Source organism: Engraulis encrasicolus, chromosome 24 (genome assembly GCF_034702125.1).
Source record: "Engraulis encrasicolus isolate BLACKSEA-1 chromosome 24, IST_EnEncr_1.0, whole genome shotgun sequence".
NCBI lineage: Eukaryota > Metazoa > Chordata > Actinopteri > Clupeiformes > Engraulidae > Engraulis > Engraulis encrasicolus.
The window spans coordinates 20,126,028-20,151,027 of NC_085880.1; the positions used below are offsets into that span (position 1 = coordinate 20,126,028).

The window sequence follows — 25,000 nt, forward strand, 5'->3', positions numbered from 1 at the left end:
ACACCTGGTAAACAGCAGCCTGACAGTCAAACGCCTGGTAAACAGCAGGTAAATACCAGGTAAACAGCAGCCTGACAGTCAGACACCTGGTAAACAGCGGCTTAACACCTGCTAAACACCAGGTAAACACCAGGTAAACAGCAGCCAGCCTACTAAACAACAGGTAAGCAGGAGCATGTCAGGTTAACAGGAACCTGCATGTTAAACGACAGGTAAATACCAGGTAAACACCTGCGGGTAATACCAAGAATGTGGTTAAGTGAAAAACCAGGCTTAGTTAACCTACAGGAAGTGGTACGCCTGCTAAAAGATATACCAGGCGTGACCAGGCATTGAGAGGGACAATGAAGCCTGTAACAACATTTTTAGTCCTCCCAATAGCCAAAATTAATATTTAAATCTGAGTCTGAGAGGTTTTCTGTAGCTGCACAAGGACTGATACCATTACATAAAGGGGAAGGCCAGGCCAAAATCATCAACAGCCTATTGAGCAAATGCCCTGTATGTTCTATGGCCAGTCCAGCCCTGCATAACAATGCATCAATGGGAATATTTCATCGATGCATCCAGGTGGACACTTGGATACAACATCAAGACAGCGTCTGTCTACAACCAATTGTGTTCCCATCATGTTGCAGTGCGTCCTCCACTGTTCCTCACTAGAGAGTGGTAGAGTGTTCAGGGGCCTATACTGCAAAGCTGGTTCAGGATAAGTTAAGATTAAGTTAACCCCTTAAGACGCGGCTTTATACATTTGTTGTTACCAGTATGGCAATGACCAAGTCGTGGTGCATTTCTAAAGGGCCTGTGTTGTGTCATAGTATTGTAGTGCTATGGTAGTTACATTTCAATGACTATTACAGCGTGCCACTGGAGGTACGGCGCGCATTAAGGGGCTACGAGGTAAATCGTCTAATAGAAGAGCCTGGAGTCCTCATTTTCTTAAAAAAGGCTCTTGTATTAGATGACTTACCTCTTCACTTAACCTTAACTTGTCCTGAACCAGCTTTGCAGTATAGGCCCTAGGAGCAGTTCCTCCCATTACAATCCAGTCTTTTCTTTGTGAAATCAACCATGTGCTTCTATCATGTCCATGAGTCATTGGGATGAACAGGTACTTTGGTGGTCTCACCAAAAACCATCTAGTAGAGTAAGATAGATCAAGCCCATACTTTTCCAGGATCCGTTTGACCACAGGTGAACACCCCTTTAGGAGACCTATGTAGGCGTCTTCAGATTGAGAATGAATGAGTTCCCTTAGTGCTGTAGATAGGTAGTACACATCTTATGCAAGTCGCCACCTAACGCCACGTAAAAGAAGAAGAAGGAGGGGACAACTGCCCCTTAAGAGATCGAACTTGAGCACACTCCTTTGCATTGGGTGGGCGGAGCTTGACTTACAGTATGGGGAGTCTGTAGCCTGACCTCTTCAGAACTGACCATTAAGGGTGCTCTGTGTAATATTTTTTGTAGTTTATTTCCAGAATTCAGGCTGCCCATTCACCAATGTTACCTTTTTCATGAATACTTACCACCACCACAAAATTCTAAGTATTCATTATGACTGGCAAAATTGCACTTTTCATACATGAAAAGGGTGATGTTCTCCATGGTCCGCCATTTTGAATTTCCAGAAATATACATTTTTAGCTGCAAAACTTGCTGTAATTTGGTCATACTAGTAAATATTGGTTTATTATTTAGTAAATATTCATGAAAATATCAAATTTGGTAATAGGCAGCACAGTTTCAATGAGCAGCATAGTTGCAGTACCCATTCTGGCCACATTCTACATAGTGCACCTTAAAATAAACAGAAATGGTTTAGGTACCACCAAACGAATAAGCAGCCATGGCTCAATGGTTAGAGGGTTGCGGGTTCAAATCCCACCCTTATCAGCACCTTCATCCATGGCTGAAGTGCCCTTGAGGAAGGCACCTAACCAAATTGCTCCAGGGACTGTAACCAATACCCAAATACCTATAAGTCGCTTTGAATAAAAAGCTTCAGCTAAGTGTAATATTATAAGCAGTTATGGCTGCGGCTGGGTGGCACTGATTTGAAGATGCAATACTAGAAATGACCATTGCTATTATTACCACTAGATGGCGCTGATGTCAAGCTGGCAGCTGGTCACTATTTGATGACTGGGGCTGGAGTTCAGGGATGCTGAGGATAGTTTTGTGCGTGTATGTGTGTGTGTTCACACCTACTTGTTTGTGTGTGTGTGTGTGCGTGCGTGCGCGTGCGTGCGTGCGTGTGTGTGTGTGTTAACGTGTGTGTGTGTGTGCGTGCGTGTCTAGGTATGCAGCGCGGCTGATGGATGACGCACTGTTTAAGGGCGAGGACCTTCAGAGTAACCGGGCTCTGCAGGCTCTGGTGGCCGGCCTGAAGGCCTACAGCACCTGGGAGAACCTGGCCTGCCTGCAGGAGTGCCGAGAATGCACTGGAGGCATGGTAGGATACCTCTCATATTCAACATGTATATTGTAATATAATATAGTATAGGAGGCATGGTAGGATACCTAACCCTCTTACTCAACATACAGTATATACTATGATCTAAGGCATGGTAGGATATGTCTCATACTCAACATACTGTAGAGTATATAATATAATCTAGTACAGCATGCATGGTAGGATAACAAAGGTAGGTAGGTAGGTATGCAAAGGTAGACAAATGCTGAGGCACTCAAGGTTGCATACGCCCTGAAGAAGGCCATAAGGGCCGAAACGCGTAGGCATTGTAGCCAAATAAAAAAAAGTTAAAAATTGCAACCTTGAGTGCCTCAGCATTTGTCTACCTGGACCAAGTTTGAGAGCCCCTACACTGATGAGCACCAAGGGGAAAAGGTGGAGACCCAGAAGCACTCCAATTACCTGCTTGTGTTTGATACTGTACAGTAGGCTACTGTATACATTATAATCTAGTACAGGAGGCATGGTACTTGACTCTCATGCCCTCATACTCTAAAATCTACAGTAGCACATGAGGCATGGTACCTGACTCTCATGCCCTCATGCAGACTGCTTTCCACCTTCTGCTAACTCTCATACTCTGTCTATATTATAATCTTATCCATATCCATATCCATATACATATACATATACATATACATATACATGTATATTCAGTGTTTCCCACAGAAATTTTGGAAACTATGGGGGTAGCCCCTTCTCACACGGGCCTTTTTTTTGGGGGGGGGGGGGTGGGGGGGGGGGGTGTATTCTTGCAGCGTAAATGCAAAACGGCAAAACAATGACTACAGTATGACATTGGCGCATGGAGAAGCTGTAGGCCTGGGCCTATATTTCAGCCATTTATATTTTGAGAAATAAGGCTACATAAGATTTTACCCATGACTTGTATAATAGTAGTACATTGTCATTGTCAAAAAATGCAGTACAGTGAATAATTTCTGTTTACAACACAGTTTCATTCGTCCCTCATGCAGGGGTCTGGGAAACAATAATAAAACAAAATAGGAGCAGAGATAAGAATTTAAGAGCACTGTGAAATTGTTAACGCATAGACAAAAAGGGTCTTAGAGGGTAGGCTATGCCTTTTCCCCCACACATATCTGTAGGCGTACACATTCTACATGAGGTGTGCTGGTCACAGGGCCAGTTTTTTCCAAATTCCTCCCATTAAAAGGGCTGAACAACATATTACACATTTATGTCTATATTCACATTCATTACACATTCATTTCTATATGCAGCCCGATGTCTCCTCTGCTGTGTCAATGAAGGTCTGTCACCAAACTCATTACAACTGTAAAACAAAGCCTAGGGAGTGTTAGTAAACTCATCCCAACTGTCCCTTCTCTGAAGATTTTTTATATTGCTCCCAAACCCAAGTAAACTACAACAACTTGACTAGGCTTTTGATCCCTGTCTTTCAAGCACTTGTGGTTCTCTCTATAGCAGGGGTGCCCAACCTTTTTTTAACCAAGATCTACTTTTGAAGTTGATGGTCTGCCCTGATCTACCAAGTCAAATTCAAGGATGTCAGTATGAAAATTTAAGACCACCATTTATTAATCACCATTATTATGAACAAAATGTTTTCAGTAGGCTACTATGGCCGTATCTTTTCAGTGTGTTTTTAAAGTGTGTTGAATAGCCTATCTTTACAAAGCAATGCAGCACTGATAGTATGCAGAGATAATTTCAGTCATACACAAGTCATAAACAACTGAAACAATTTCAAAATGATAAACATTTGGTATATAAAAGGCACATAGGCCCTATTTCTAAAATATGATGAAGCATTATCATGCCTTCAGTGGTATAGGCTACAAATTAAAAAGGGCTCAGAAATTCACCATTTGTTATGGGTAAATAGTAGGCTACTATGAGAGAGAGAGAGAGAGAGAGAGAGAGAGAGAGAGAGAGAGAGAGAGAGAGAGAGAGACAGAGAGAGAGAGAGAGAGAGAGAGAGAGAGAGAGAGAGAGAGAGAGAGCTCATTGGATTGGTTAACACCCCTTTTAAGTGTGACTTCTTCTATGAAGGTTTTTTTTCAGCTCTCTGGGACAGTAGCACAGCAAAGGCTTTCTATTGTGAGTTTGGCCAATCGTTTTGTCCACAACTGAAGCAAGAAACAGCACAAATTGAAGTGAATTCCATACATGTCAACAACTAACATTTCCCTTACACGCGGCACGCGATGTAAACGCAGTTAGCGATGATGCATGCGACTAGCGATTTGGACGAAGATCCTCGCATATCGGCGTGTCATAACGCATCGTTGCGCACATGTTCTGTTACTCACCCGATGTTACACGTGTGCACACATGAATCAACTGTAATACCCTTACGGTCACTTCCTAATGCTTTCCCCTCATTCTGTGTTACCGTGGGACTACTTATCTAACCAATACAGAGTCTATAGGATGTATTTACTCCAGGAGGAAAATGCGAAGGAAATTCAAAATCGTAATTCAAATCGTTTTTAACAAAAACGGATATCGTTAAAAAAAAAAAAAATAAATAAATATATTTTTTTTTTTTACATTTTCGTAAACAATGGCGGCCAAATTTAAACTATGGCGGCCCGCCATAGTTTCCTCAATGTATGGGAAACACTGATATTATAATGTGGCACAGGGGGCATGATAGACTTATCCTGGTCATGCCTTCTAACTCTCATTATAAGGAGGCATAGTAGGCTGTATTATACCTTCCAACTCTTGTACTCTCTATATACAGTAGCACAGGGGGCAAGGCAGGCTGCCTTGTAACTCTCATGTGCTGTAGAGTAGAGTAGAGTATCGATTATTGATCCCAGGGGGAAATTAAGGTGTCAAGTAGCATACACACATACATAAATAGACATTGCTCACGAGACATTACACACATACAGTACTTAGACATAAAATAACCATACGTATTATACAGTATTATAATCTGATCTGTATCCATATCTGCCCCTCTCTCTCTCTCTCTCTCTCTCTCTCTCTCTCTCTCTCTCTCTCTCTCTCTCTCTCTCTCTCTCTCTCTCTCTCTCTCTCTCTCTCTCTCTCTCTCTCTCTCTCCCTCTCTCTCTCTCTCTCTCTCTCTCTCTCTCTCTCTCTCTCACTGTATATCTGATACTCTGTCTGTCTGTCTGCCTGCTTGTCTGTCTGCCTCTCAGTCTGACTTATTTTCTCATATGAGCATAATGTACTGTATATGTGTTTGTGTTTGCGTGCAGTTCTGCAAGTTTATGGGGATTATGTATAGTGTATCATATTATGTTCAGTATTAGAGTACTCCTATTCAGTGTGCTTGCATGTGTACATGTAGAGAATGTGCAGCATTGTAAACATATTGGTTATGTTTACATGACGTTTTTAAATTCCGAATTAATAATTCAGAATGAAATAGTTCTATTGAGTTTACTTTGATCTTTCATTTAATTCTGAATTGTGAAGTGTTAACATGACGTTTTCAAAGCGGAATTGAGCTTTATTCAGAATTGAAGTGAGTTAATTCTGAATTAAATGTCTCATGTAAACATAGCCATTGTGACTTTAGAGTAAGCCACATCAGCCTTGATCAGCGCTACTTATGATACACTGTTGCAGACCCTGTTATTTGTTCTTCTGATAGCCCGTGTCTGTGCGGTTGTACTAAGGGTTGGGTGAAGTTTCTTGTGGACGTTTTTTTTTCTTCTTTTTTTTTGAGGCCACTGCAGTGAAACTTTCCACTCATTGTCTTGCTCATCTTCCAGTTCAAATGAATTACCTGCTTACCGGCAGGTGTTCACTGCAGTATAGCGGAGCTGTAAACTATATGTTTCTCTTATGCTTAAACACATTGGTTTGATTTCAAATGATGTAAAAGAATTGCCACACGACAACAAGGTTTTCATATTTTTTTTGACAAAACATTTTATTTTTTTGACAAAACCAACTTTTTAACAAAGTATTTGAATTAGAAAAAGAGACAAACCACAGCATGTGCACCTCCACTTGTGTGTGTGTGTGTGTGTTGTGTGTGTGTGTGTGTGTGTGTGTGTGTGTGTGTGTGTGTGTGTGTGTGTGTGTGCGTGCGTGCGTGCGTGCGTGCGTGCGTGCGTGCGTGCGTGCGTGCGTGCGTGCGTGTGTGTGCTGTTCTGAAGTCGTACTTTTTAACCCCAAACTTGTGACATTTACCACTTTTACTGCACATCTAACACCACAGTTGGTTTCCTTCCAACTTGTTTGTGCATAGCTTTGTCTTTGTGTGCAGTCGTCTTCTGAAAGCACTGAATATATACTGGTAGATATGAAATGTAAAGTTGTCAGTACACAAATGCACATACACACAGGCGCACGCACGCAGGCACGCACACACACACACACATACAGTACATCCACTCATCCACTATGTGTTACCCTAAAGCTGGGCTCTCAAACTACTACGTGCCCAAATCAGATATCAAACATATAATGTGATATTTGATATTTATTTACGACTCAAATTAGAACGCTGAGTAGTGTATACTGTACAATGCATGTGTACAGTTGAAGACGATCAAATATTCATCAATTCAGATCTGATTTTAAAGTCTTATAATTTGAGTCAAAAAAGTGCTCTATTTCATTTGTGTGTGTGTTTCAAGGGCTTCATGATGGAGAACCGGATCCCAGCGTTGAAGTGCGACTCCGACGTGTTTGTGACGTTTGAGGGAGACAACGTGGTCATGCTGCAGGTAAATATTTCTCTATGGGGGTGCGGAGGCTCAGTGGGCAAAAGGTACTGTTTCATATATAAGTTGGGGCACGAGGTCATTTCCTGATCCCCCCGTACTCCTTTATTATAGTTACTATGTGTAACTTAATTTGATTACGCTACAAATTTCTCTGCTCCTTTTACATGAATTAGGTTCAGTTTAACAATGCATGTAATAGTGAGTAATATTATGTACTTACATTGTACCTCAGGATTAATTGCAGTGTAAGTATGTTATAGTAGTGTGGTAACTATAGTAAGCATGTTATAGTAGTAAGTATGTTAAAGTAGTAAGTATGTAATATTACATGTTGTTGATACATGTAGACACGCTGAAAAGAAACTTGTAATATTTTTTACTGGTGAACAGACTGAGGGCCATTATTATACACTATATTACCAAAAGCGTTGGCTACTATTGTTACTATTGTCGGTCAGGTCGGTACTGTTTCGCCAGCTCTTGTAAACTTTTGGAGTAACTGAATTTGTGTTTATTTTATAATGTAATTGATTTGTCACCACTCAGCAGACTATAGCCTTTGCCTGCTCTAACTTCATTAGCCAAACTCCCGAGGTCCAGATTTTACACACACACACACACACACACACACACACACACACACACACACACACGCACATACGCACACGCAAACACAAACACACACACAAACACACACACACACACACACACACACACACACACACACACACACACACACACACTCACACGCGCACGCAAACACAAACACACGCACACACACATTGTATGCAGACACACGTAGGACACATGTCAACCTTGCCTTGCATCCATACTGTACGCAGCATATGCAGTATTCAAACAAGCTTTTCATTGTGAAAGGGTGAAAACACACACAACACACTAAAGACTGTCCAACTGACCTACCTTAGGGTTCAGACTCTGGCCTGACATTTGTCTTGATACTGGGGAAGTACCCAGTGTTACCCTGAGCTGCTGTTTTTGTCTGTATTTTGTTTTATTTGCACTCACTTCATATAACTTAATAAGGGCCCAATCTCAGCTCATGATTGCCAAGCGACCAATAAATAAGTCCCATCTCAAGGCTAGAGGCAAGCGTAAGGATGACTGGACAGATCTCTGTGTTTAGGTGGAGACTTAATTGGATAAATGGAAACAGCCTTGCTCTGGGCTCCCATGACAATTGTGTGAAAGATTGTACGCACCAAAATCAACAGGACATATTTATTATGTTGTCTTTTTTATTCTTTTTTTTTCTCTGTCATTGCATACAATCCATTCTGGAATAAATAAGGTGTTTTTAGCTGTGAGACGGTTATTAGATAACGGACATGTAATTGTGAGGCCCTGTTGTGTTGTGTGGAGGCATTGGGAAACAGACAGAGAGAAAGAGAGGAAGACGGAGAGAAAGAAACGGGGGATAGAAAGAGGGGAAGTCAGAGAGAGAGAAACAGGGGAGAGGAAGACGGAGATAAAGAAATGGAGGGAGAGAAAGAGAGGAAGATGGAGAGAAAGAAATGGGGGGAAGATAGAGAGGGAGAGGGAGAGAGAGAGAGAGAGAGAGAGAGAGAGAGAGAGAGAGAGAGAGAGAGAGAGAGAGAGAGAGAGAACAAGAGAGCCCCGGGGCAGGGGGAAACAGTGGGCCTCACAGAGCAAACACTCACACACACAGGCGAGCCATTGACATCCCAATGAACACACACACACACACACACACACACACACACACACACACACACACACACACACACACACACACACACACACACACACACACACACACACACACACACACAGTGGGCTTTCTGTTGGAATTAGATTATCCACTCACATACCAAAATAAATAATTCTTACAAACCGTGGAAATATCAGCATAAAGTCATAAAGCTTTGTGAAGGAGGTGAAGAGTGATTTAAATTAATTGTAAACAAGCCGCTTATATGGCGTTCATCCTAGTACAATAGCTTCATGGAGCAGGTGAAAGCATATAGTGTTGTACTCCACACTAGCACTTTCATGACATTTAGGTTAATTAAGTCCATGTTAAGTCCTATTTTGGACACCAGATGGAAATTAGCCATTGTGCTGTAATCTGAATAATATTCATTAATGTGTAATGTCCTGAAAAATAAAGTAAGTATGTAAGTTAAATATGCTCTGTTGGTTCATCCTCCCCGTCCCCGTGCACAACTAATCCACACATGCTGCAGATATGTGTGTAGTAGTAATGCAGTAAGGATAATTGCTACATAATAGCCATCATGCGCCCACAGTTTTTTTTTTTTTTTTTTTGTTCCCACCACCACCATCTGAGAAAATAGCTGCCAGTCATTAAAGCAGCTTGGCTGGCCATGCAAGGGCTTTGATTTGATTAAGTCATAAAGAGATGGCCCGGGCCGGCGGAGTGGCGTAGGCAGTGTCTTGTTTTTTCAGCGACCAAGGTTAAAAGGGAGCATGTGAAAACGTTAGCTGCTCGATGTGATGCCTCTGTCTCTCTCAACTGAAGTCACATGGACAGCGCAGACCTTTGCCAATAGCCCACTGTTCGTTCCTCAATCCCCTTTCCTCTGAAGTCAGATTGCAGTAGAATGAAATAAAATTAAAAACAGACTCGAAACAGAACAGCCCTTTTTAATTTATTGTTGGGAATTTTTAGAATTGGGGGAGTGGTGGGTGGATCGGGGGGTGAGGAGGTGGGGAGGTGGATAAAATACTGCAGCTGGATATTAATTGTCTTAATCGAGTATTGCAGAGTAGCAGGATGTGCAGAGGTGGACTTTACATCAGGCAAACCAAGGCAATTGCCTAGGGCCCTGACCAAATCTGCCCTCCGTATTGTCACACCAGTTGCAATAATCACACAAAAAAAGCAGGCCTAGATATTTATCCAAGATATTTCTGAGACAAAACACTACAATAGCACCCTCTCTCTTTCCATGCCAATTGGTGACATGTTAAAAGAATTATATTTTAGGGCCCCATGTTTATATTTTGCAGAGGGCCCCAAAATGGCTAGATCCGCCCCTGAGGATGTCAGTGTATTACGGCTGGCTGATGTGGTTTGTGTAGCCTGCCTGAGGGCCATTGCCACTTCACCTGTCACAAGACTCCAATCAGTCTAGAACAGGGCTGGACTGACCATCTGGCATAGCTGGCTTTTTCTGTTTAAATTAAAACAAATAAATAAAAAATCTGAAAATAGGGGCTGACGAGAGTGCAAGGCCCACCGGTGTGTCAGTTCTGCACCACTAATTATGAGGGCCCCTTTATGCCAAAAGTGCCCGGGCCCTATATCCCCCCGCCCCCGAGTCCAGCCCTGGCCTAGAACAAGACATGGCCAAATCCCTGCTGTGCTGCTCTGCCCGGCCTGAGCACTGCCTGAGCACGGTGTCATGTTGAGGACAAGGCATCTGTAGACAGGAGTTAAACAGGCCAATAAAAGTTAAACTACTATGCTAACACTTCGGTTTACAGCTCCTTTTATTACGTATGTGCTTACACTGAACTTGCTGAACACTTATAACCTCATCCTAACCCTTACCCCTAAGCCGATGCAACGATGTAGGCACATCATTTTGTAATAAGCTTTGTTAGACTGCACTATCCTGAATGACCTAGATATGTTGAAACATTGAAATTGAAATTTCAGACTGGATGAAAATATGGTCGTCCACAACCATAACTACCTGGTATTACTTTTAAAAGCTAAGGTGAAAGTGCAGAGTGGTTGTTCCTAGTCATACTGAGAGCTGAAACAGTGCTTGCCTTGGGAGTGTTAGAAAGCCAGAGGAAGGTGTAGGAGTTAAGCAAGCAAGCAGAGGGTTTCATGACTGCCTGGCAGCACTGGGTAGGTAGGGGCTGTGGCGCTTGACTGCCTGGCTGCACTGGGTAGGTAGTATGTGTGGCGCTTGACTGCCTGGCTGCACTGGGTAGGTAGTGGCTGTGGCGCTTGACTCTCTGGCTGTACTGGGTACTGTAGGTAGTGGCTGTGGCGCTTGACTCTCTGGCTGCACTGGGTACTGTAGGTAGTGGCTGTGGCGCTTGACTCTCTGGCTGTACTGGGTAGCTTGATGATTAGTTACAGCATACAGTAAGGCTGAAAAGTGCAACTTAGTGTGACTGAAAGTTTCACTATAACATCTGATGAATCTTTTAGCTTCCCCCCCCCCCCCCCCCCAAAATGTCATCACTCCAGAAAAAATGTTCATGTACTGTATATAGAGTGAAGTACATGGTTCGGCCTTTGCTGTCATTTCATGTTGCATTGAAAAATGGTGGACACTCATGTGAGCGGTTGGTTTGTTGTATTCATGTGTTCATTTGTTTTATGTACTACTGATTTTATGGATTATGGATTCTATGGACTGCTAATGGACTGCTGATTTTATGGATTATGGATTCTACAGTATATCACGAAAGTGAATACACCCCTCACAGTTTTGCAGATGTTTGAGTATATCTTTTCATAGGAAAGCATTACAGAAATGTAACTTTGACACAATGATTAGTGACCTTTTAACAACATATTTAACCGCTAAAATTTCTTGTTCACTCAGAAAAAAACAAAATACAGCCATTAATGTTTGAACATGTACTCACAAAAGTGAGTACACCCCAGATTAAAATCCGGTAGAGAAGGGGCTATGAACAGAGAGAGATGAACAGACCAAGGATATGGATCACTGGAACCATGTTGTGTGATCTGAAGAGACCAAGATAAACAAATTTGCTTTAGATGGTGTCAAGCATGTGTGGTGGTAAACAAGTGAGTTGTACAAAAAAGGTGTATCCTCTCATAAGCCAAGCATGGTAGTGGGACTGACATGGTTTGGGGATGCATGAATGCTGTCAACATTGGCAATCTGAAATACACCTAAAAGAAACATGCATGTCAACATGCACTGTGACTACTGAAGCAGATCATGATATTCTCCATAGGATTGCATTCAAATCTCACACCAATCTATTTAAGCCAGATGCAGACTCAAAATTTTAAAGTTCAATGCAAAGAAAGGGCGAAACCCACACTGATGACCTCCCTTGTCATCCCTTTTCATTTCGTTTCATTTCGAGACGATTCGAGCCAACATAGCCCCTTCTCTACCGGATTTTAATCTGGGGTGTACTCACTTTTGTGAGTACATGTTCAAACATTAATGGCTGTATTTTGTTTTTTTCTGAGTGAACAAGAAATTTAAGCGGTTAAATATGTTGTTAAAAGGTCACTAATCATTGTGTCAAAGTTACGTTTCTGTAATGCTTTCCTATGAAAAGATATACTCAAAAATCTGCAAAACTGTGAGGGTTGTATTCACTTTTGTGATATACTGTATATGGACTGCAGATGTAAATTGAATTGAATATTGCTGACCTTTGACCCTCGTGGGCCATCTGCAGGTGGTGGTGCGAGAGCTGTTGAGCCAGTACACCAAGCTGCTGGGCAACAACATCGTGGCCGGCCTCATCAGAACATGGACCAGCTCGGCATCCGACACCCTCAGAACCAGGTACGGTAACATAAACCGGGTCCCCGGATGCAGTCGGGTCCAACACTGTTGTTGAACCAACAGGACGGCAGACATCGCATGATTGGCCTGGCTTGCATACCATTGTTTTTGTCTCCATTTTATGCTGGCCTAGACATTTTAAGTGCTGTAATTACATCAACAATGACACTGAGGGGAAAAAAACACCCATTAAGATATCATGCTGTCCAGTGAAGCAACTATAACGGTGATGAAGCATTTATGGCCTCTCTTAATAAAAGCAAAGAAGTTAGTCGTTAGACACTGTAGGGAAGTGGTTTTCAACCTTTTTTGAACAAACGCCCCCTTGACCTCATCATAAGCCTCCCAACACCCTCTTGACCTCATCATAAGCCTGCCAACACCCGTAGTTTGAAAAATAAAATAGACTAATGCCCCCCAATGGGAACTAAACCCACCCCCCACGCAGCTGTATCCTTCGTCCCCCTAGGGCTCCCCAACACCCCCTGGGGGGCTGTAGCGCCCCCGTTGAAAAACACTACTGTGGGGGCTTTCATTCCACTCTCAGTCCAAACTGCCGCTTGACAAATGTACCAAAGCTTGGCTGTTCTCTTGCGTGCGTATACCAGAGGCTCTGGAGTAAACAGAGTACTGTCATAGGCCATTTCAGTTGGGCTTCATATACAGCGGTGTTGGTGAGAGCGTTGGTGCTCCTCTGCCCTGTTGAAGACTTTTTGAGTGTCGGTTGTAAAACTAAATGGATGCGTTTCATTGCGAGAGAAGAATAATTGTTGGTCTCTAAAACAGACAGCAACAGCTAGTACATTATTGTACGCAAGGTCATCTAAGGCTAACAGAGAGCGTTTGATTACCATGTGGCCATACTTTCTAACATTGTCGTCAGAAATGATCTAGTGTGTTTTGTTGTTGTTGTGATGTGCTATTTCAGTGTATGCAAGTAAATAACAGTAACACTACAACAGTAACACTGTAATATCACAACAGCCACACTAATGGTGATCATAGTATCGTCTTAAAATATATTTGCAATGGTCTAATTCAGTAACTCTCAGTCTGTGGGCTGCAAAGGTATTCCAATTGGGCCCTGAAAAAACAACTAAAAACGTTTTGACATGTGTCTTCATCAGAGTTGTTTCTTTAGAAACTCGTAAAAGTACTGTATGTACTTCTTTTGTCCTAAATAACATTTATTGCTGTCTTGTCGTAGACTACTCATTTGAGTTGTATTGTTAATTGGTGCTAAAGGTTGGGTCTGGCCCTGGTCTAGTTGTTACACATTCAAAGGACATGTTATGAAGAGTGATGTGCTCCGATAGCAGCGAGACAGTTAAAATCAATTCAAACAGCTGTGGCCTAATGGTTAGGGAGATGGTCTTAAGTTCAGAAGGTTGCAGGTTTGAATCCCACCCTTACCTCTCCCAACGCCTCACTCCATGGCTGCAGTGCCCTTGAGCAAGGCACCCATCCCCACACTGCTCTAGGGACTATAACCAATACCTTGTAAATAACTGGAAGTCGCTTTGGATAAAAGAGTCAGCTAAGTGTGATGCAATATAATGAAATTGAAAAGTTTCATTGTCATTATCAAAAGGCAACGGAATTCTGTTTCTTCTTGAGCCGCAATTCTGCAGTCAGATGAGCACAGATGCTTTGTTGGCTCTCTAATCCATTTTCAAGCCAATGGTACTTCGACAGCATTTCAGCAACCCGCCACTTACATGCAAATGTCTCCATCATGACTTGCCTCAGGTTTATTTTATTTTTAACTCGCTCATTTCAGATGAGGGCTGTTTCACAGATAATATCCTTTATTGGAATCGCTGAGGTTTTCTGTTACTATAAATACCCATCTAGTTCCTGGAGCATAGACAGTCCTCATACACACACACACACACACACACACACACACACACACACACACACACACACACACACACACACACACACACACACACACACACACACACACACACACACACACACACACACACACACACCACCCAACCTCTCAAAACATGCGTGCCATCAGTCTTCTCGTCTGTTGTTGGTTGGGTGTTTGCTTGTCCTTAGAATAGAAATGGCTAGTGGCTGTATCTAGCTGTGTATACGGGTCATTTACTTGTGTGATTGCCCCTTGCTAAGCCAGTGATCTTTATAGAGCATTTTATATCACTTGTATGGCCCTCTGGGCCAAAGTGTTTTTTGTGTGTCTTTTGGGTTTTTAGGTCAATATTCATAGGACTAAGGAATAGCGTTAGAGCAGGGGTGGGGAACCTATGTCTCGAGGGTTGTCTTTGCCGGCCCCTGACATAATTGTAATGTTTTGCCGTTTCACATGAAATATGACATCTAAGTAGAAGCTACAGCAGACTAGCCTAATTATCATCGACTTTCAAATCTCTTCGAGACTTGGTCTGACCAAGACCATAACAATTAACATTTCCCAAATGGCATGGTTGACCGGGCTCTCTAGGTTGCTACTGGTTGACTGGTGTCCAACAAAGTGGGTGGAGTTCCCGTTTTTTGGGAGATCAGAAATTATATTTAGATTGCTCTTGGCCTGACTAGAAGCAACGTCGGAGGTGTTGTGTCACTAGGAGGGCATGGCCTGGCTAACAGCAGACTGCCAAAGGAGCTACTCAAACAGCTCAAGCTACTCAAAGTAGCTTTTTGCTTTTCAGTAACAAACACTCATCTGAACTCTTTTAAACATTTGTTAATATCAACACAAACACACAAGTATCACGCACAATTATCCAGACTTGTCACCCAAATAAGTTGTGAGATATTGTCAAAATATTGCAGAAATACTGATGGCTTAATTTTTGTTTGTTTGCTTGTGTGACACTCTAAGATGATAATGTGTGTTTGTCTGTGTCTGTCTGTTTCTCTGTCTGTCTGCATGTCTGTCTGTCTGTCTGTCCGTCTGTCCGTCTGTCTGTCTGTCCGTCTGTCCGTCTGTCTGTCTGTGCCTTGGTGTATGTAAGTTTCCTAGGCTTCAATGTGGACAAAGTGGGTGATTTGAGTTTCCTTCTAAAAGCCGTGAGCTATCGGGAGAGAGTGCTACAGAGGAGCCTTGCAGCCCGCCTCTACAATAAGGTACTCTCACAACAATAACAACAACATGTTTCCACACACCACACCACATCAAACACAGGGCCGGACTAATGCACAGCTTAGATATGGCTCCAGCCTAGGGGCCCCCACCTGCCAAGTGGCCCCTGATTAGCCAAAAGTGAAAAAAATTGGAATTTTGACAGGATGTTATTGAAAAAATCATGTGTCGTGTTGAGTACAGTTGGTAGACATGTTATCCTTAATTCCTAACTAATTATGGTGCTGTCCAGGAATCTAAATTAACTTTTTTCCTCACCAGCCAAAATGGCTAGTTGTTGTTGATCTTACTAGCCAGTTAGCACAGTTACTAATGGGTTAAAGTGGCTATTAACTTTTCCTTTTCTACCAGCCAAACAGATTGTTTACCAGCATTTGGCTTGTTGGCAGGTGTTATTTTAGAGCACTGGCGCTGTCTATGTGAATTTCTTCGCAAAATTGTCCGTCTCGGGGGGGCCCACAGCAACCTGTAGCTTAGGGGCCACAGGGCATCTTAATCCGGCCCTGCTCATGCATAATGCATCTGTGAGTAAACCAAGCCAATGGCACTTCATTTGGATAAAGCATCAGTAGATGTTCCATCTGATAATGAGTGCATGCATGATACTGAGGGAGGCCGCCGTATTGGAAACCTGTCCTTATCTACTGCTGTTATGACACATTGGACTCCAAATGTACACAGCAATACCCATTGTCCTTCCACTGGCTGTCATTGACAGCAATGTCATCGTTGTTCCACTGGGTTGTAATTGACAACAGTGCTACCGCCGCTCCAGTGGTTGTAGGAATTGACAAGTTTCCAAACTGTAGGAGTGCAATGATGCTGAGGCCACCTTACGTCCTGATGTACGACTGTTATGACACATGGACTCCAATGTACACAGCAATGGCATTGTCGTTCCACAGGTTGTAATTGACAGCAATGCTGTTGTCACTCCACAGACCATTGACATGTTTCCAAACTGTACTGTAGGTGGAGAAGAACAAAGATGAGTTTTTCGCCGCCTGGAACTCCTGCCTGCATCACGTGACGGGCTTGGCATTGGCACACATTCATCGAGGTGAGGAGGACACACGCGCACACACACACACACACACACACACACACACACACACACACACACACACACACACACACACACACACACACACACAGACACACACAGAGACACACACACAAACACACACACACACACACGCGCGTGAGGAGGACGAGCACACACACATGCATGCATGCACGCACACACGCACGCACACACACTCACACACACACAAACACACACACTAACACACTAACACACTCAAACACACACACACACACACACACACACACACACACACACACACTGGCACACATTCATCGAGGTGAGGAGGATGGAGAGTGGAGAGATGAGTGTGACTGCGTTTCGGGTGTGGAAAGAGAGGACTGACACTTGCACACACACTAACACACACACACACACACACACACACACACACACACACACACACACACACACACACACACACACACACACTGTATGCAGACACACATAGGACACATGTCAACCTTGTCTTGCATCTATACACACACACACGCACACACACACACAAACACACACATTGCTTATCAGATGTGGAAAGAGATGACCTGAACACACACACACACACACACAAACACACACACACACACACACACACACACACACACACACACACACACACACAAACACACACACACACACACAGAATGTTTCTGGAGCATGTTTCACCACTGGAGTGGACTTGTTGGGCAATTGTTGGACTTGTTGAGTAATTGAGGAATGTTTCTTCAAGTGTGACATAATTTAGGCCTTCATATATATGTGTAGGCAGTGGAACTGGCGAAACAGATGCAGGGAAAAATATATCAAAGTTGGAGGTGGAAATAGTATTGCAATGTTTAACATTTTATACTTTTGCAAATGGCTGGAATGAATTAGTTAAGTTTGTGTGTGTGTGGGGGGGGACTGCTGTTCTTGTGTGTGTGTCTGTGTGTGTGTGTGTGGGGCGGGTGGTGTCTGTGTGTGTGTCTGTGTGTGTGTGTGTGTGTGTGTGTGTGTGTGTGTGTGTGTGTGTGTGTGTGTGTGTGTGTGTGTGTGTGTGTGTGTGTGTGTGTGACTGCTGATATTGTGTGTGTGTGCGTGTGTGTGCGTGTGTGTGCGTGTGTGTGTGTGTGTGTGTGTGTGTGTGTGTGTGTGTGTGTGTGTGTGTGTGTGTGTGTGTGTGTGTGTGTGTGTGCGTGCGCGTGTGTTCTCATGTGTGAGTTAGTAGTGTACCAAACCATGGGGCTGCTTTATGGGGCCGTCTAACCCCTCTGATCACAATCTTTCCATTCTCTCACTTCCCTCCCACCCACCCACTCATTCTCTCACACACACACACACACACACACACACACACACACACACACACACACACACACACACACACACACACACACACACACACACACACACACACACACACACACACACACACACACACACACACATACACTATAAGCAACCCATACCACAGTCATGAACAGAGTTACACAGTGTTGTCTACATCACCTCTGTAATTTGCATGCAATACCATTAAAAGCTCATACACCCATTTACTGTTTAAGTCCACAAGTGTCTCTGTGCACAAGCCTGATGTAATGCAGGTGAACTGAATCAAAAAGTCAATAATAAATGTAAATATAGTGAATAAATTAAAATATCGTTATAAATATAAATATAGTGAATAATTACAAAATATAGTAATAAATACAATTATAGTGAATTATTACAAAATGCATTGATAAATATAAATATGGTGAATGATTATAAAATATTGTGAATGATTATAAAATATATTATATATTATATATTGTATAATATATTATATAAATATACTGATAAATATAAATATAGTGAATTATTAAAAAAAAAAAAAAAACAAAGTCAGGCCTGCGGGCCCCATTGGGAAACTCCAACTCCCATTGTCATTGTGACACAGCACTCCACAGCACACAAGTGAACACTGCACACTGCACACAACGAAATTGCATTTATGCCTCACCCGTGCAAGGGGGCAGCCCTCAGTGGCGCCCCATGGGGAGCAGTGCGGTGGGACGGTACCATGCTCAGGGTACCTCAGTCATGGAGGAGGATGGGGGAGAGCACTGGTTGATTACTCCCCCCACCAACCTGGCGGGTCGGGAGTCGAACCGGCAACCTCTGGGATGCAAGTCTGACGCCCTAACCGCTCACCCATGACTGCCATAAAACACAGCACGCTGGTTACAGTTTGCGTTTTATTTTTTCGGAGTGAGCAGCGTATTTCACCCACCATTTCATCAGGTACGGCCTGTACTTCAAAGATTCAAAGATTCAAAAAGCTTTATTGTCTAATATGTTGCCATATTAGAAAATTATCTTTAGAGTGAAGTCGTATGTCTCTGACTAGAGGTGTCTTCCTTCACGTTCGTCTTGTGACACTGCCCTTGCAGAGATGGTGCCTGTGGGTTTGTTTTTTTGTAGATCGCTAGTCATACATAAATTACCTTTGTAACGGAGCGTGCTGTTATTACACTTGTCTCGTTTGAAAAAGCGCTCTACAAAATGGCCGCAAAAGAGCACTGCACACACAGCATCGGTGGCATGAAGACGCGTTTGACCGAACACACATCATCGGCCTTTACAGTGGTGCGTGCATCTCTCATGTTTACAGCGCAGTCTTCTGCAATAAAACAAAGGTAGCAGACAGACTTTGTGATGCACTGCAAAAAGATCCGTGTTATGGTCGCTTTGTGAATGAAATGGTGTTGGCTCACAATTTTTCGGCAAAATTAACAGCCAAAAAACACACCTCTGTTGAATTCCTTTTCATTCATTCAAGCTTGGATCACTAGAGATCAGATGAAAACTAGAAGTCTGTGGTTTCTTTGAGGGTTATGTGTTTGCTTGTCTTACTCATTACCTCACCTGCATTTTCATTGTTTTGTTTTTTTTGTTATTGTTGTTAAGCTTCAACGCCAAAGTCCTTTTTACTCTTGACCAACACCTGCTCCTCCACTGATAATGTGTTATTGACACCTCACTCTCTTTTGTAAGAGCGACACAGACAACACAGTTGTGACATTTTGTGTTGTTTTTATGTTTCCATAGTGACGCTGGAGCAGTTTGCGCTGGCTATTCAAGAATGCCAGGTTGCTGAAGACCACACCTTGCTGACAAAGGTACGTGTGAAACCAGTTTTCCACTCCAAATCAGTCTCGTACCGCTATGAGATATGAAAGACAGCGCTCACCTCACCTTTTGAGTCATCAGACGGAAAGTTCTCAGAAGTGGCGACTGACTGACTGACTGACTGAGTGTGTGTGTGTGTGTGTGTGTGTGTGTGTGTGTGTGTGTGTGTGTGTGTGTGTGTGTGAGAGAGAGAGAGAGAGAGAGAGAGAGAGAGAGAGAGAGAGAGAGAGAGAGAAGAGAGAGAGAGAGAGAGAGAGAGAGAGAGAGAGAGAGAGAGAGCGAGAGAGCGAGAGAGCGAGAGAGAGAGAGAGAGAGAGATTCACAGACATGCAAAAATACACAATCATATTTGCAGACACAAAAAAGTTTTTTTTTAAAAAGAACAAAGCCACACTTGAACTAATTCACATGCACAGAAAAAAAACCAATAACATTCTCTATGGTAGACACATTTGAAGTCACTCATCGTGTTCACTCTCCTTCACAAAAGCCTGTTGTTGTTTAAAAGAAGCAGTGGCCGGCCAGCCGATAGCGTGCTATGCAGAACTTGTTTTTTTTCCACTGCTGTCTTAGTGATGTGTTTGAAATGCTTTTCAAATGCTGGGCTACATGGTGCTGGTGTGTGTGTGTGTGTGTGTGTGTGTGTGTGTGTGTGTGTGTGTGTGTGTGTGTGTGTGTGTGTCTGTGTGTGTGTGTGTGTGTGTGTGTGTGTGTGTGCGTGTGCGCGTGCGCGTGTATGTGTGCGTGTGCGCGTGCAGGTGTGCATGTGTGTGCGTGCATGTGGGCGAGGGGTAGGGAGGATGACAGTTGTGGGGGCTACTACTCACACCCAGTAAAAGTGTGATGTAGTGTGGTGTGTGTGGGGGGGGGGGGGGTGTGCATGTGACACACCTGCCAGGGGGCCCCTGCTAATGGGGTCAGTCATTGTGTTAAAAAAAGAATCTGTTACCCCCACCTTGCCATCCACACCCAAAGTACCCACACGTGTAGTTCCCACCCACACCCCACGTGCACAGCTCAGTGCAGCACAGAATGACCAGTTGTGGAGGGGGTTTTACATGGGGTGGTGGAGGGGTTTGGCGTGGGGGGTTGTGGAGTTGGTTTTACATGGGGGGGTTGGGGAGGGGTTGGTGAGGGGGTTGTACATGGGGGGTTGTGGAGTGGGTTTTACATGGGGGGGTTGGGTAGGTGTCTTATATGGAGGGGTTGGTGGGGGGGTTACATGGGGGGGTGGAGGGGTTGGTGGGGGGGTTTTACATGGGGGGGATGGAGGGGTGGGAGGGTGGAGGGGTTGGTGGGGGGTTACATGGGGGGGGGTGGAGGGGTTGGGAAGAGGTGTTATAGAGGGTGGTGGATGGATGGAGAGTCTGTCTGGTAAGTCTGACTGTCTGAGGATGTGTGGCCGGGAGATAAGCAGAGCTGTGTGGGGCGTAGGGACGCTCCCCCCTGGTATCTTGGCTGCATGCCTGACAGGGTGGGGCTTTCCAACTCCCACTGTTGCTTTTTTGGGAAGCAGAGTGACGACAGACACCTACAGCATCTTAACTACCCCAAACTGCTGAGTCAGGGCATCTGGAGTGGACACAGGGGCACGGTATAGGGGGGGCGAGCAGGGCATTTGCCCCAGGGCCCAGGGCCCTCCCGTATAGGTGGTGGGGGCCCTATTGTGACCTTTGCAGACTGTCTGGGAGGGGCCTATAAGTGTATTGCCCTAGGGCCCTGTGTGCAGTTGTTCCGCCACTGAGTGGACATCCCCATATTGTGTGTGTCTGTCTATCTGTCTATCTGTTTGTCCGATTGGTTTGTTTTTGTGTTTGTTCTTTTGGCTCAAGTGCCTCAAGTAGTCAAGTGTAATGTGAGCCTCCTATTGTGGCGACTGCGGGCCGTTTTAGATTGACTGACTGAAAATGGTCATTCGAGACTCGAGAAAAACAAAGTCTGAGAGATAAGTGGTTAAGATCTCATCTCTCTATCCCAGACACCCAATGGTTATCTCATGGCCTGCTCAGATTACACGATATAAGCTCAAATTTGTCGCAAGTTTGTTGTGCCTGACAGATTTGCGGCATTACACCTGACTTGGAAAGGCCAAGCATGGCTTTTGAACACCAGAGAGACTTGATATGTGATACATGGACTTCACAACCTGTGATTGTTGTTTTGTCAGAGACTACTGATCGATGCAGGGCTACTACTACTTGGGCTGCAACAATACACTCAACTCACAATTTGGTTTGTATCATGATTTTGGACCTATGGTTCGATACACCCCACAATTGCTTTAATCTATCCTTAAAAAATGAATTTGTGCTTTTCACATTTGAAGCTTAGATGAAGTGTAACAGTACTTTGAAAGAGTGTATCACGATACTGCCTTCTTGCACGGCAATATTTGATGAGTACCTTTGTTGTCCACTGTTTGGTGAATTTGGCATCCAGCTCTGCACCTCCCTAAGATGCTCTTCTCTCTGTCTCTCTGTCTCTGTCTCTGTCTCTCTCTCTCCCTCTCTCTCTCTCTCTCTCTCTCTCTCTCTCTCTCTCTCTCTCTCTCTCTCTCTCTCTCTCTCCTTGCTCCAGCAGTCATGAGTGTGTGAAGTGAAGTGAAAAGTAGGAAACTCCAACTCCCATTGTCATTGTGACAGAGCACTCTACTGCACACAACGAAATTGCATTAATACCTCACCCGTGCAAGGGGGCAGTCAACAATGGCGCCCCAAGGGAGCAGTGCGCCGGGACAGTACCATGCTCAGCGAACCTCAGTCATGGAGGAGAATGGGGAATGCATGTGTGCATGTTTCCCAAGAGTGTGCTTCAGTCGTGCTGTGCCCCGCTGGCGGGATGACAGTGATCCCTTCCTCCAGCCTGCAGGGAATAACAGGGAATAGTAGGGAATAGCCGTGGGACAAGGGTGGTGGGGTGGGGTGATGGCCGCAGGGTTTCCCTCAGACCAAGTAGCATTGTATGGTGGTACAGGCAAACAACATTGGCATATTGGCATCATTTGCATATACTGTACACTATATGTGGCTGTTGATCAATTTGTGGTGATCGTTTTTCATGATGTGCACTGTAACAAATAGCTGTTTATTTACGGCAATTTTACAACAGCATTCTACTGTTTTTCGAAAAAACAGACAACTACTGTGAAAATATTACTTTGAGTCACATATTGAGCATAAACAGTAAGTACTGCACAATAGCAGTATTCGCCGTTGTGGAAAAAACTAGAGATGCACCGGATCCTGATTTTTAGGATCCTTCCGGATACCAGATCCACTGAATAAGATCCTGCCGGATCCGGAACCGGATACCGGATCCTACAAAAGGGTTGAAACATATAGTCTACTCGCACACGTGGGCCCTTTTTATTACGTTGGCGCAAACTATTTTTTAGACTCATTGGCTTATTGCCACACTGCCTGCAATAGCCGCTTCCAAAGGGATTTCACTCCATGCAGTGATTGGGGTTGTGAAAGACTGAAAAGCCTAGGCTAGACATGCACCAGACCCTGATTTTTAGGTAACATGCCGGAAACCGGATCCACTGCTTAAGATCCTGCCGGACCCGGACCCTGTGAAAAACTCTATTATCCTGACGGATCCGGAACCGGAACCGGATCCGGTGCATCTCTAGAAAATAACAAGTGGCAAGCACCATTGAAACCCACTCATCCTCCACTTGTCCGTGATCACCATCAAACTTCAATACCACCTGAAGAACTGAAGTCATTCTGACTGGTTAAAGATTATCTGATACTATCAAGCATGATGAAACAATTTCTAAGGAAACTACAAGACTTAAAAAGTGCTTGATGCAGCAAAGTGTGAGTAGCACATGCATTTTGATAGTGATGAAAGTGTGAATGGCTGAAACATTTTAAGAACTTGTAACAGTCTTGCAACAAGCAGCCCCATCTAAACCAATCTGCTAATCAGTGCCTGGCCTCACCTGAGTAGGGCTGTTATGCCATTATTCAATAACGGGCGTCACCTGCCAAGGGCCTGATAACTCTGGTCACATGGTACTCCTGCACCTGTATATAAATCTGGACTATCAACACTTCAGTTGCTTGCCTGCCTGCTGGCTGGCCAGCATGGCACAGCATAGCACTTGTTTGCCTATAAGCTTGCCTACAAGCTTGCTTACATGCTTGCACACATGCTTGCACACTTTCCTCTTTGTGAAAGCTTGCTGTATGTGGCATCATTTGTGGCATTGTTGCATATAATGTGCCTGCTGCAAATTAGGCATTGCTTTGAGAGCTAGCTTGTAGTGGTGCTTGTTTGATGTGCTACTTGGTGCAAAATATTTTTTTAAAGACTGACCAATGCTATATTTATCATTGGCTCATCAAGAGATACAGTAAAAAGCCCACCTTGCACACTATCATTGTAACAGCACTGTGTACTCTGAAATTTTATTCATGCCCACACTTTCAAAGGACCACCGCAAACCATTTTCTCAATACAGCATAGCGCCATAGTATCATGCTCAAGGCACTCCAGTCATGGTGAACGATGGGAGGGTGGGGTGGTCACATGGCCAGGGTACCACAGTTATGGAGAATGATGGGTGGGGTGGGAAGTTGCCATGGCCATATTCATGAATACAACTATGACCCAGTATTTGCCTGTCATCACACAGTACAATTCAACTTTTTAACTGAAATGTACTGTTATTTTTCTGTAGAGTACTGTTATTTAACAGTTCAATTGCTGCTGAAAAAATGTTATATACTGTGATACATTAAACAGCAATGAGCTGTATTTGATTTTTGGTGTGAAATAACAGTAGAATTACAGGTAAATATAATTGCCAGTAACTGCCGTTATTTTGCAGGGAAATTTTCTTAGAGTGTGGTGCTGCACCACATAGTGGTCTATGTACGGGAAACTCTGCGGTGGCTAGGGTGGGGGTGAGGCAGGAGAGAGGGTGACTGGCTGGGC

The 25,000-nt window shown here is 43.8% G+C and overlaps 1 protein-coding gene across 1 annotated transcript in view; it reads left to right on the plus strand.

Annotated features, from left to right (window-relative positions):
- The window catches only part of acoxl (acyl-CoA oxidase-like), a 58,041-nt gene that overhangs the window by 16,924 nt on the left and 16,117 nt on the right, over positions 1-25,000 (plus strand). Inside the window, exons 13-18 of the mRNA XM_063192112.1 lie at positions 2,305-2,458; positions 7,090-7,179; positions 12,595-12,704; positions 15,692-15,803; positions 16,792-16,879; positions 19,973-20,043. Coding sequence (XP_063048182.1) covers positions 2,305-2,458; positions 7,090-7,179; positions 12,595-12,704; positions 15,692-15,803; positions 16,792-16,879; positions 19,973-20,043 — 625 coding nt within the window. The remainder of the gene's footprint in view (positions 1-2,304; positions 2,459-7,089; positions 7,180-12,594; positions 12,705-15,691; positions 15,804-16,791; positions 16,880-19,972; positions 20,044-25,000) is intronic.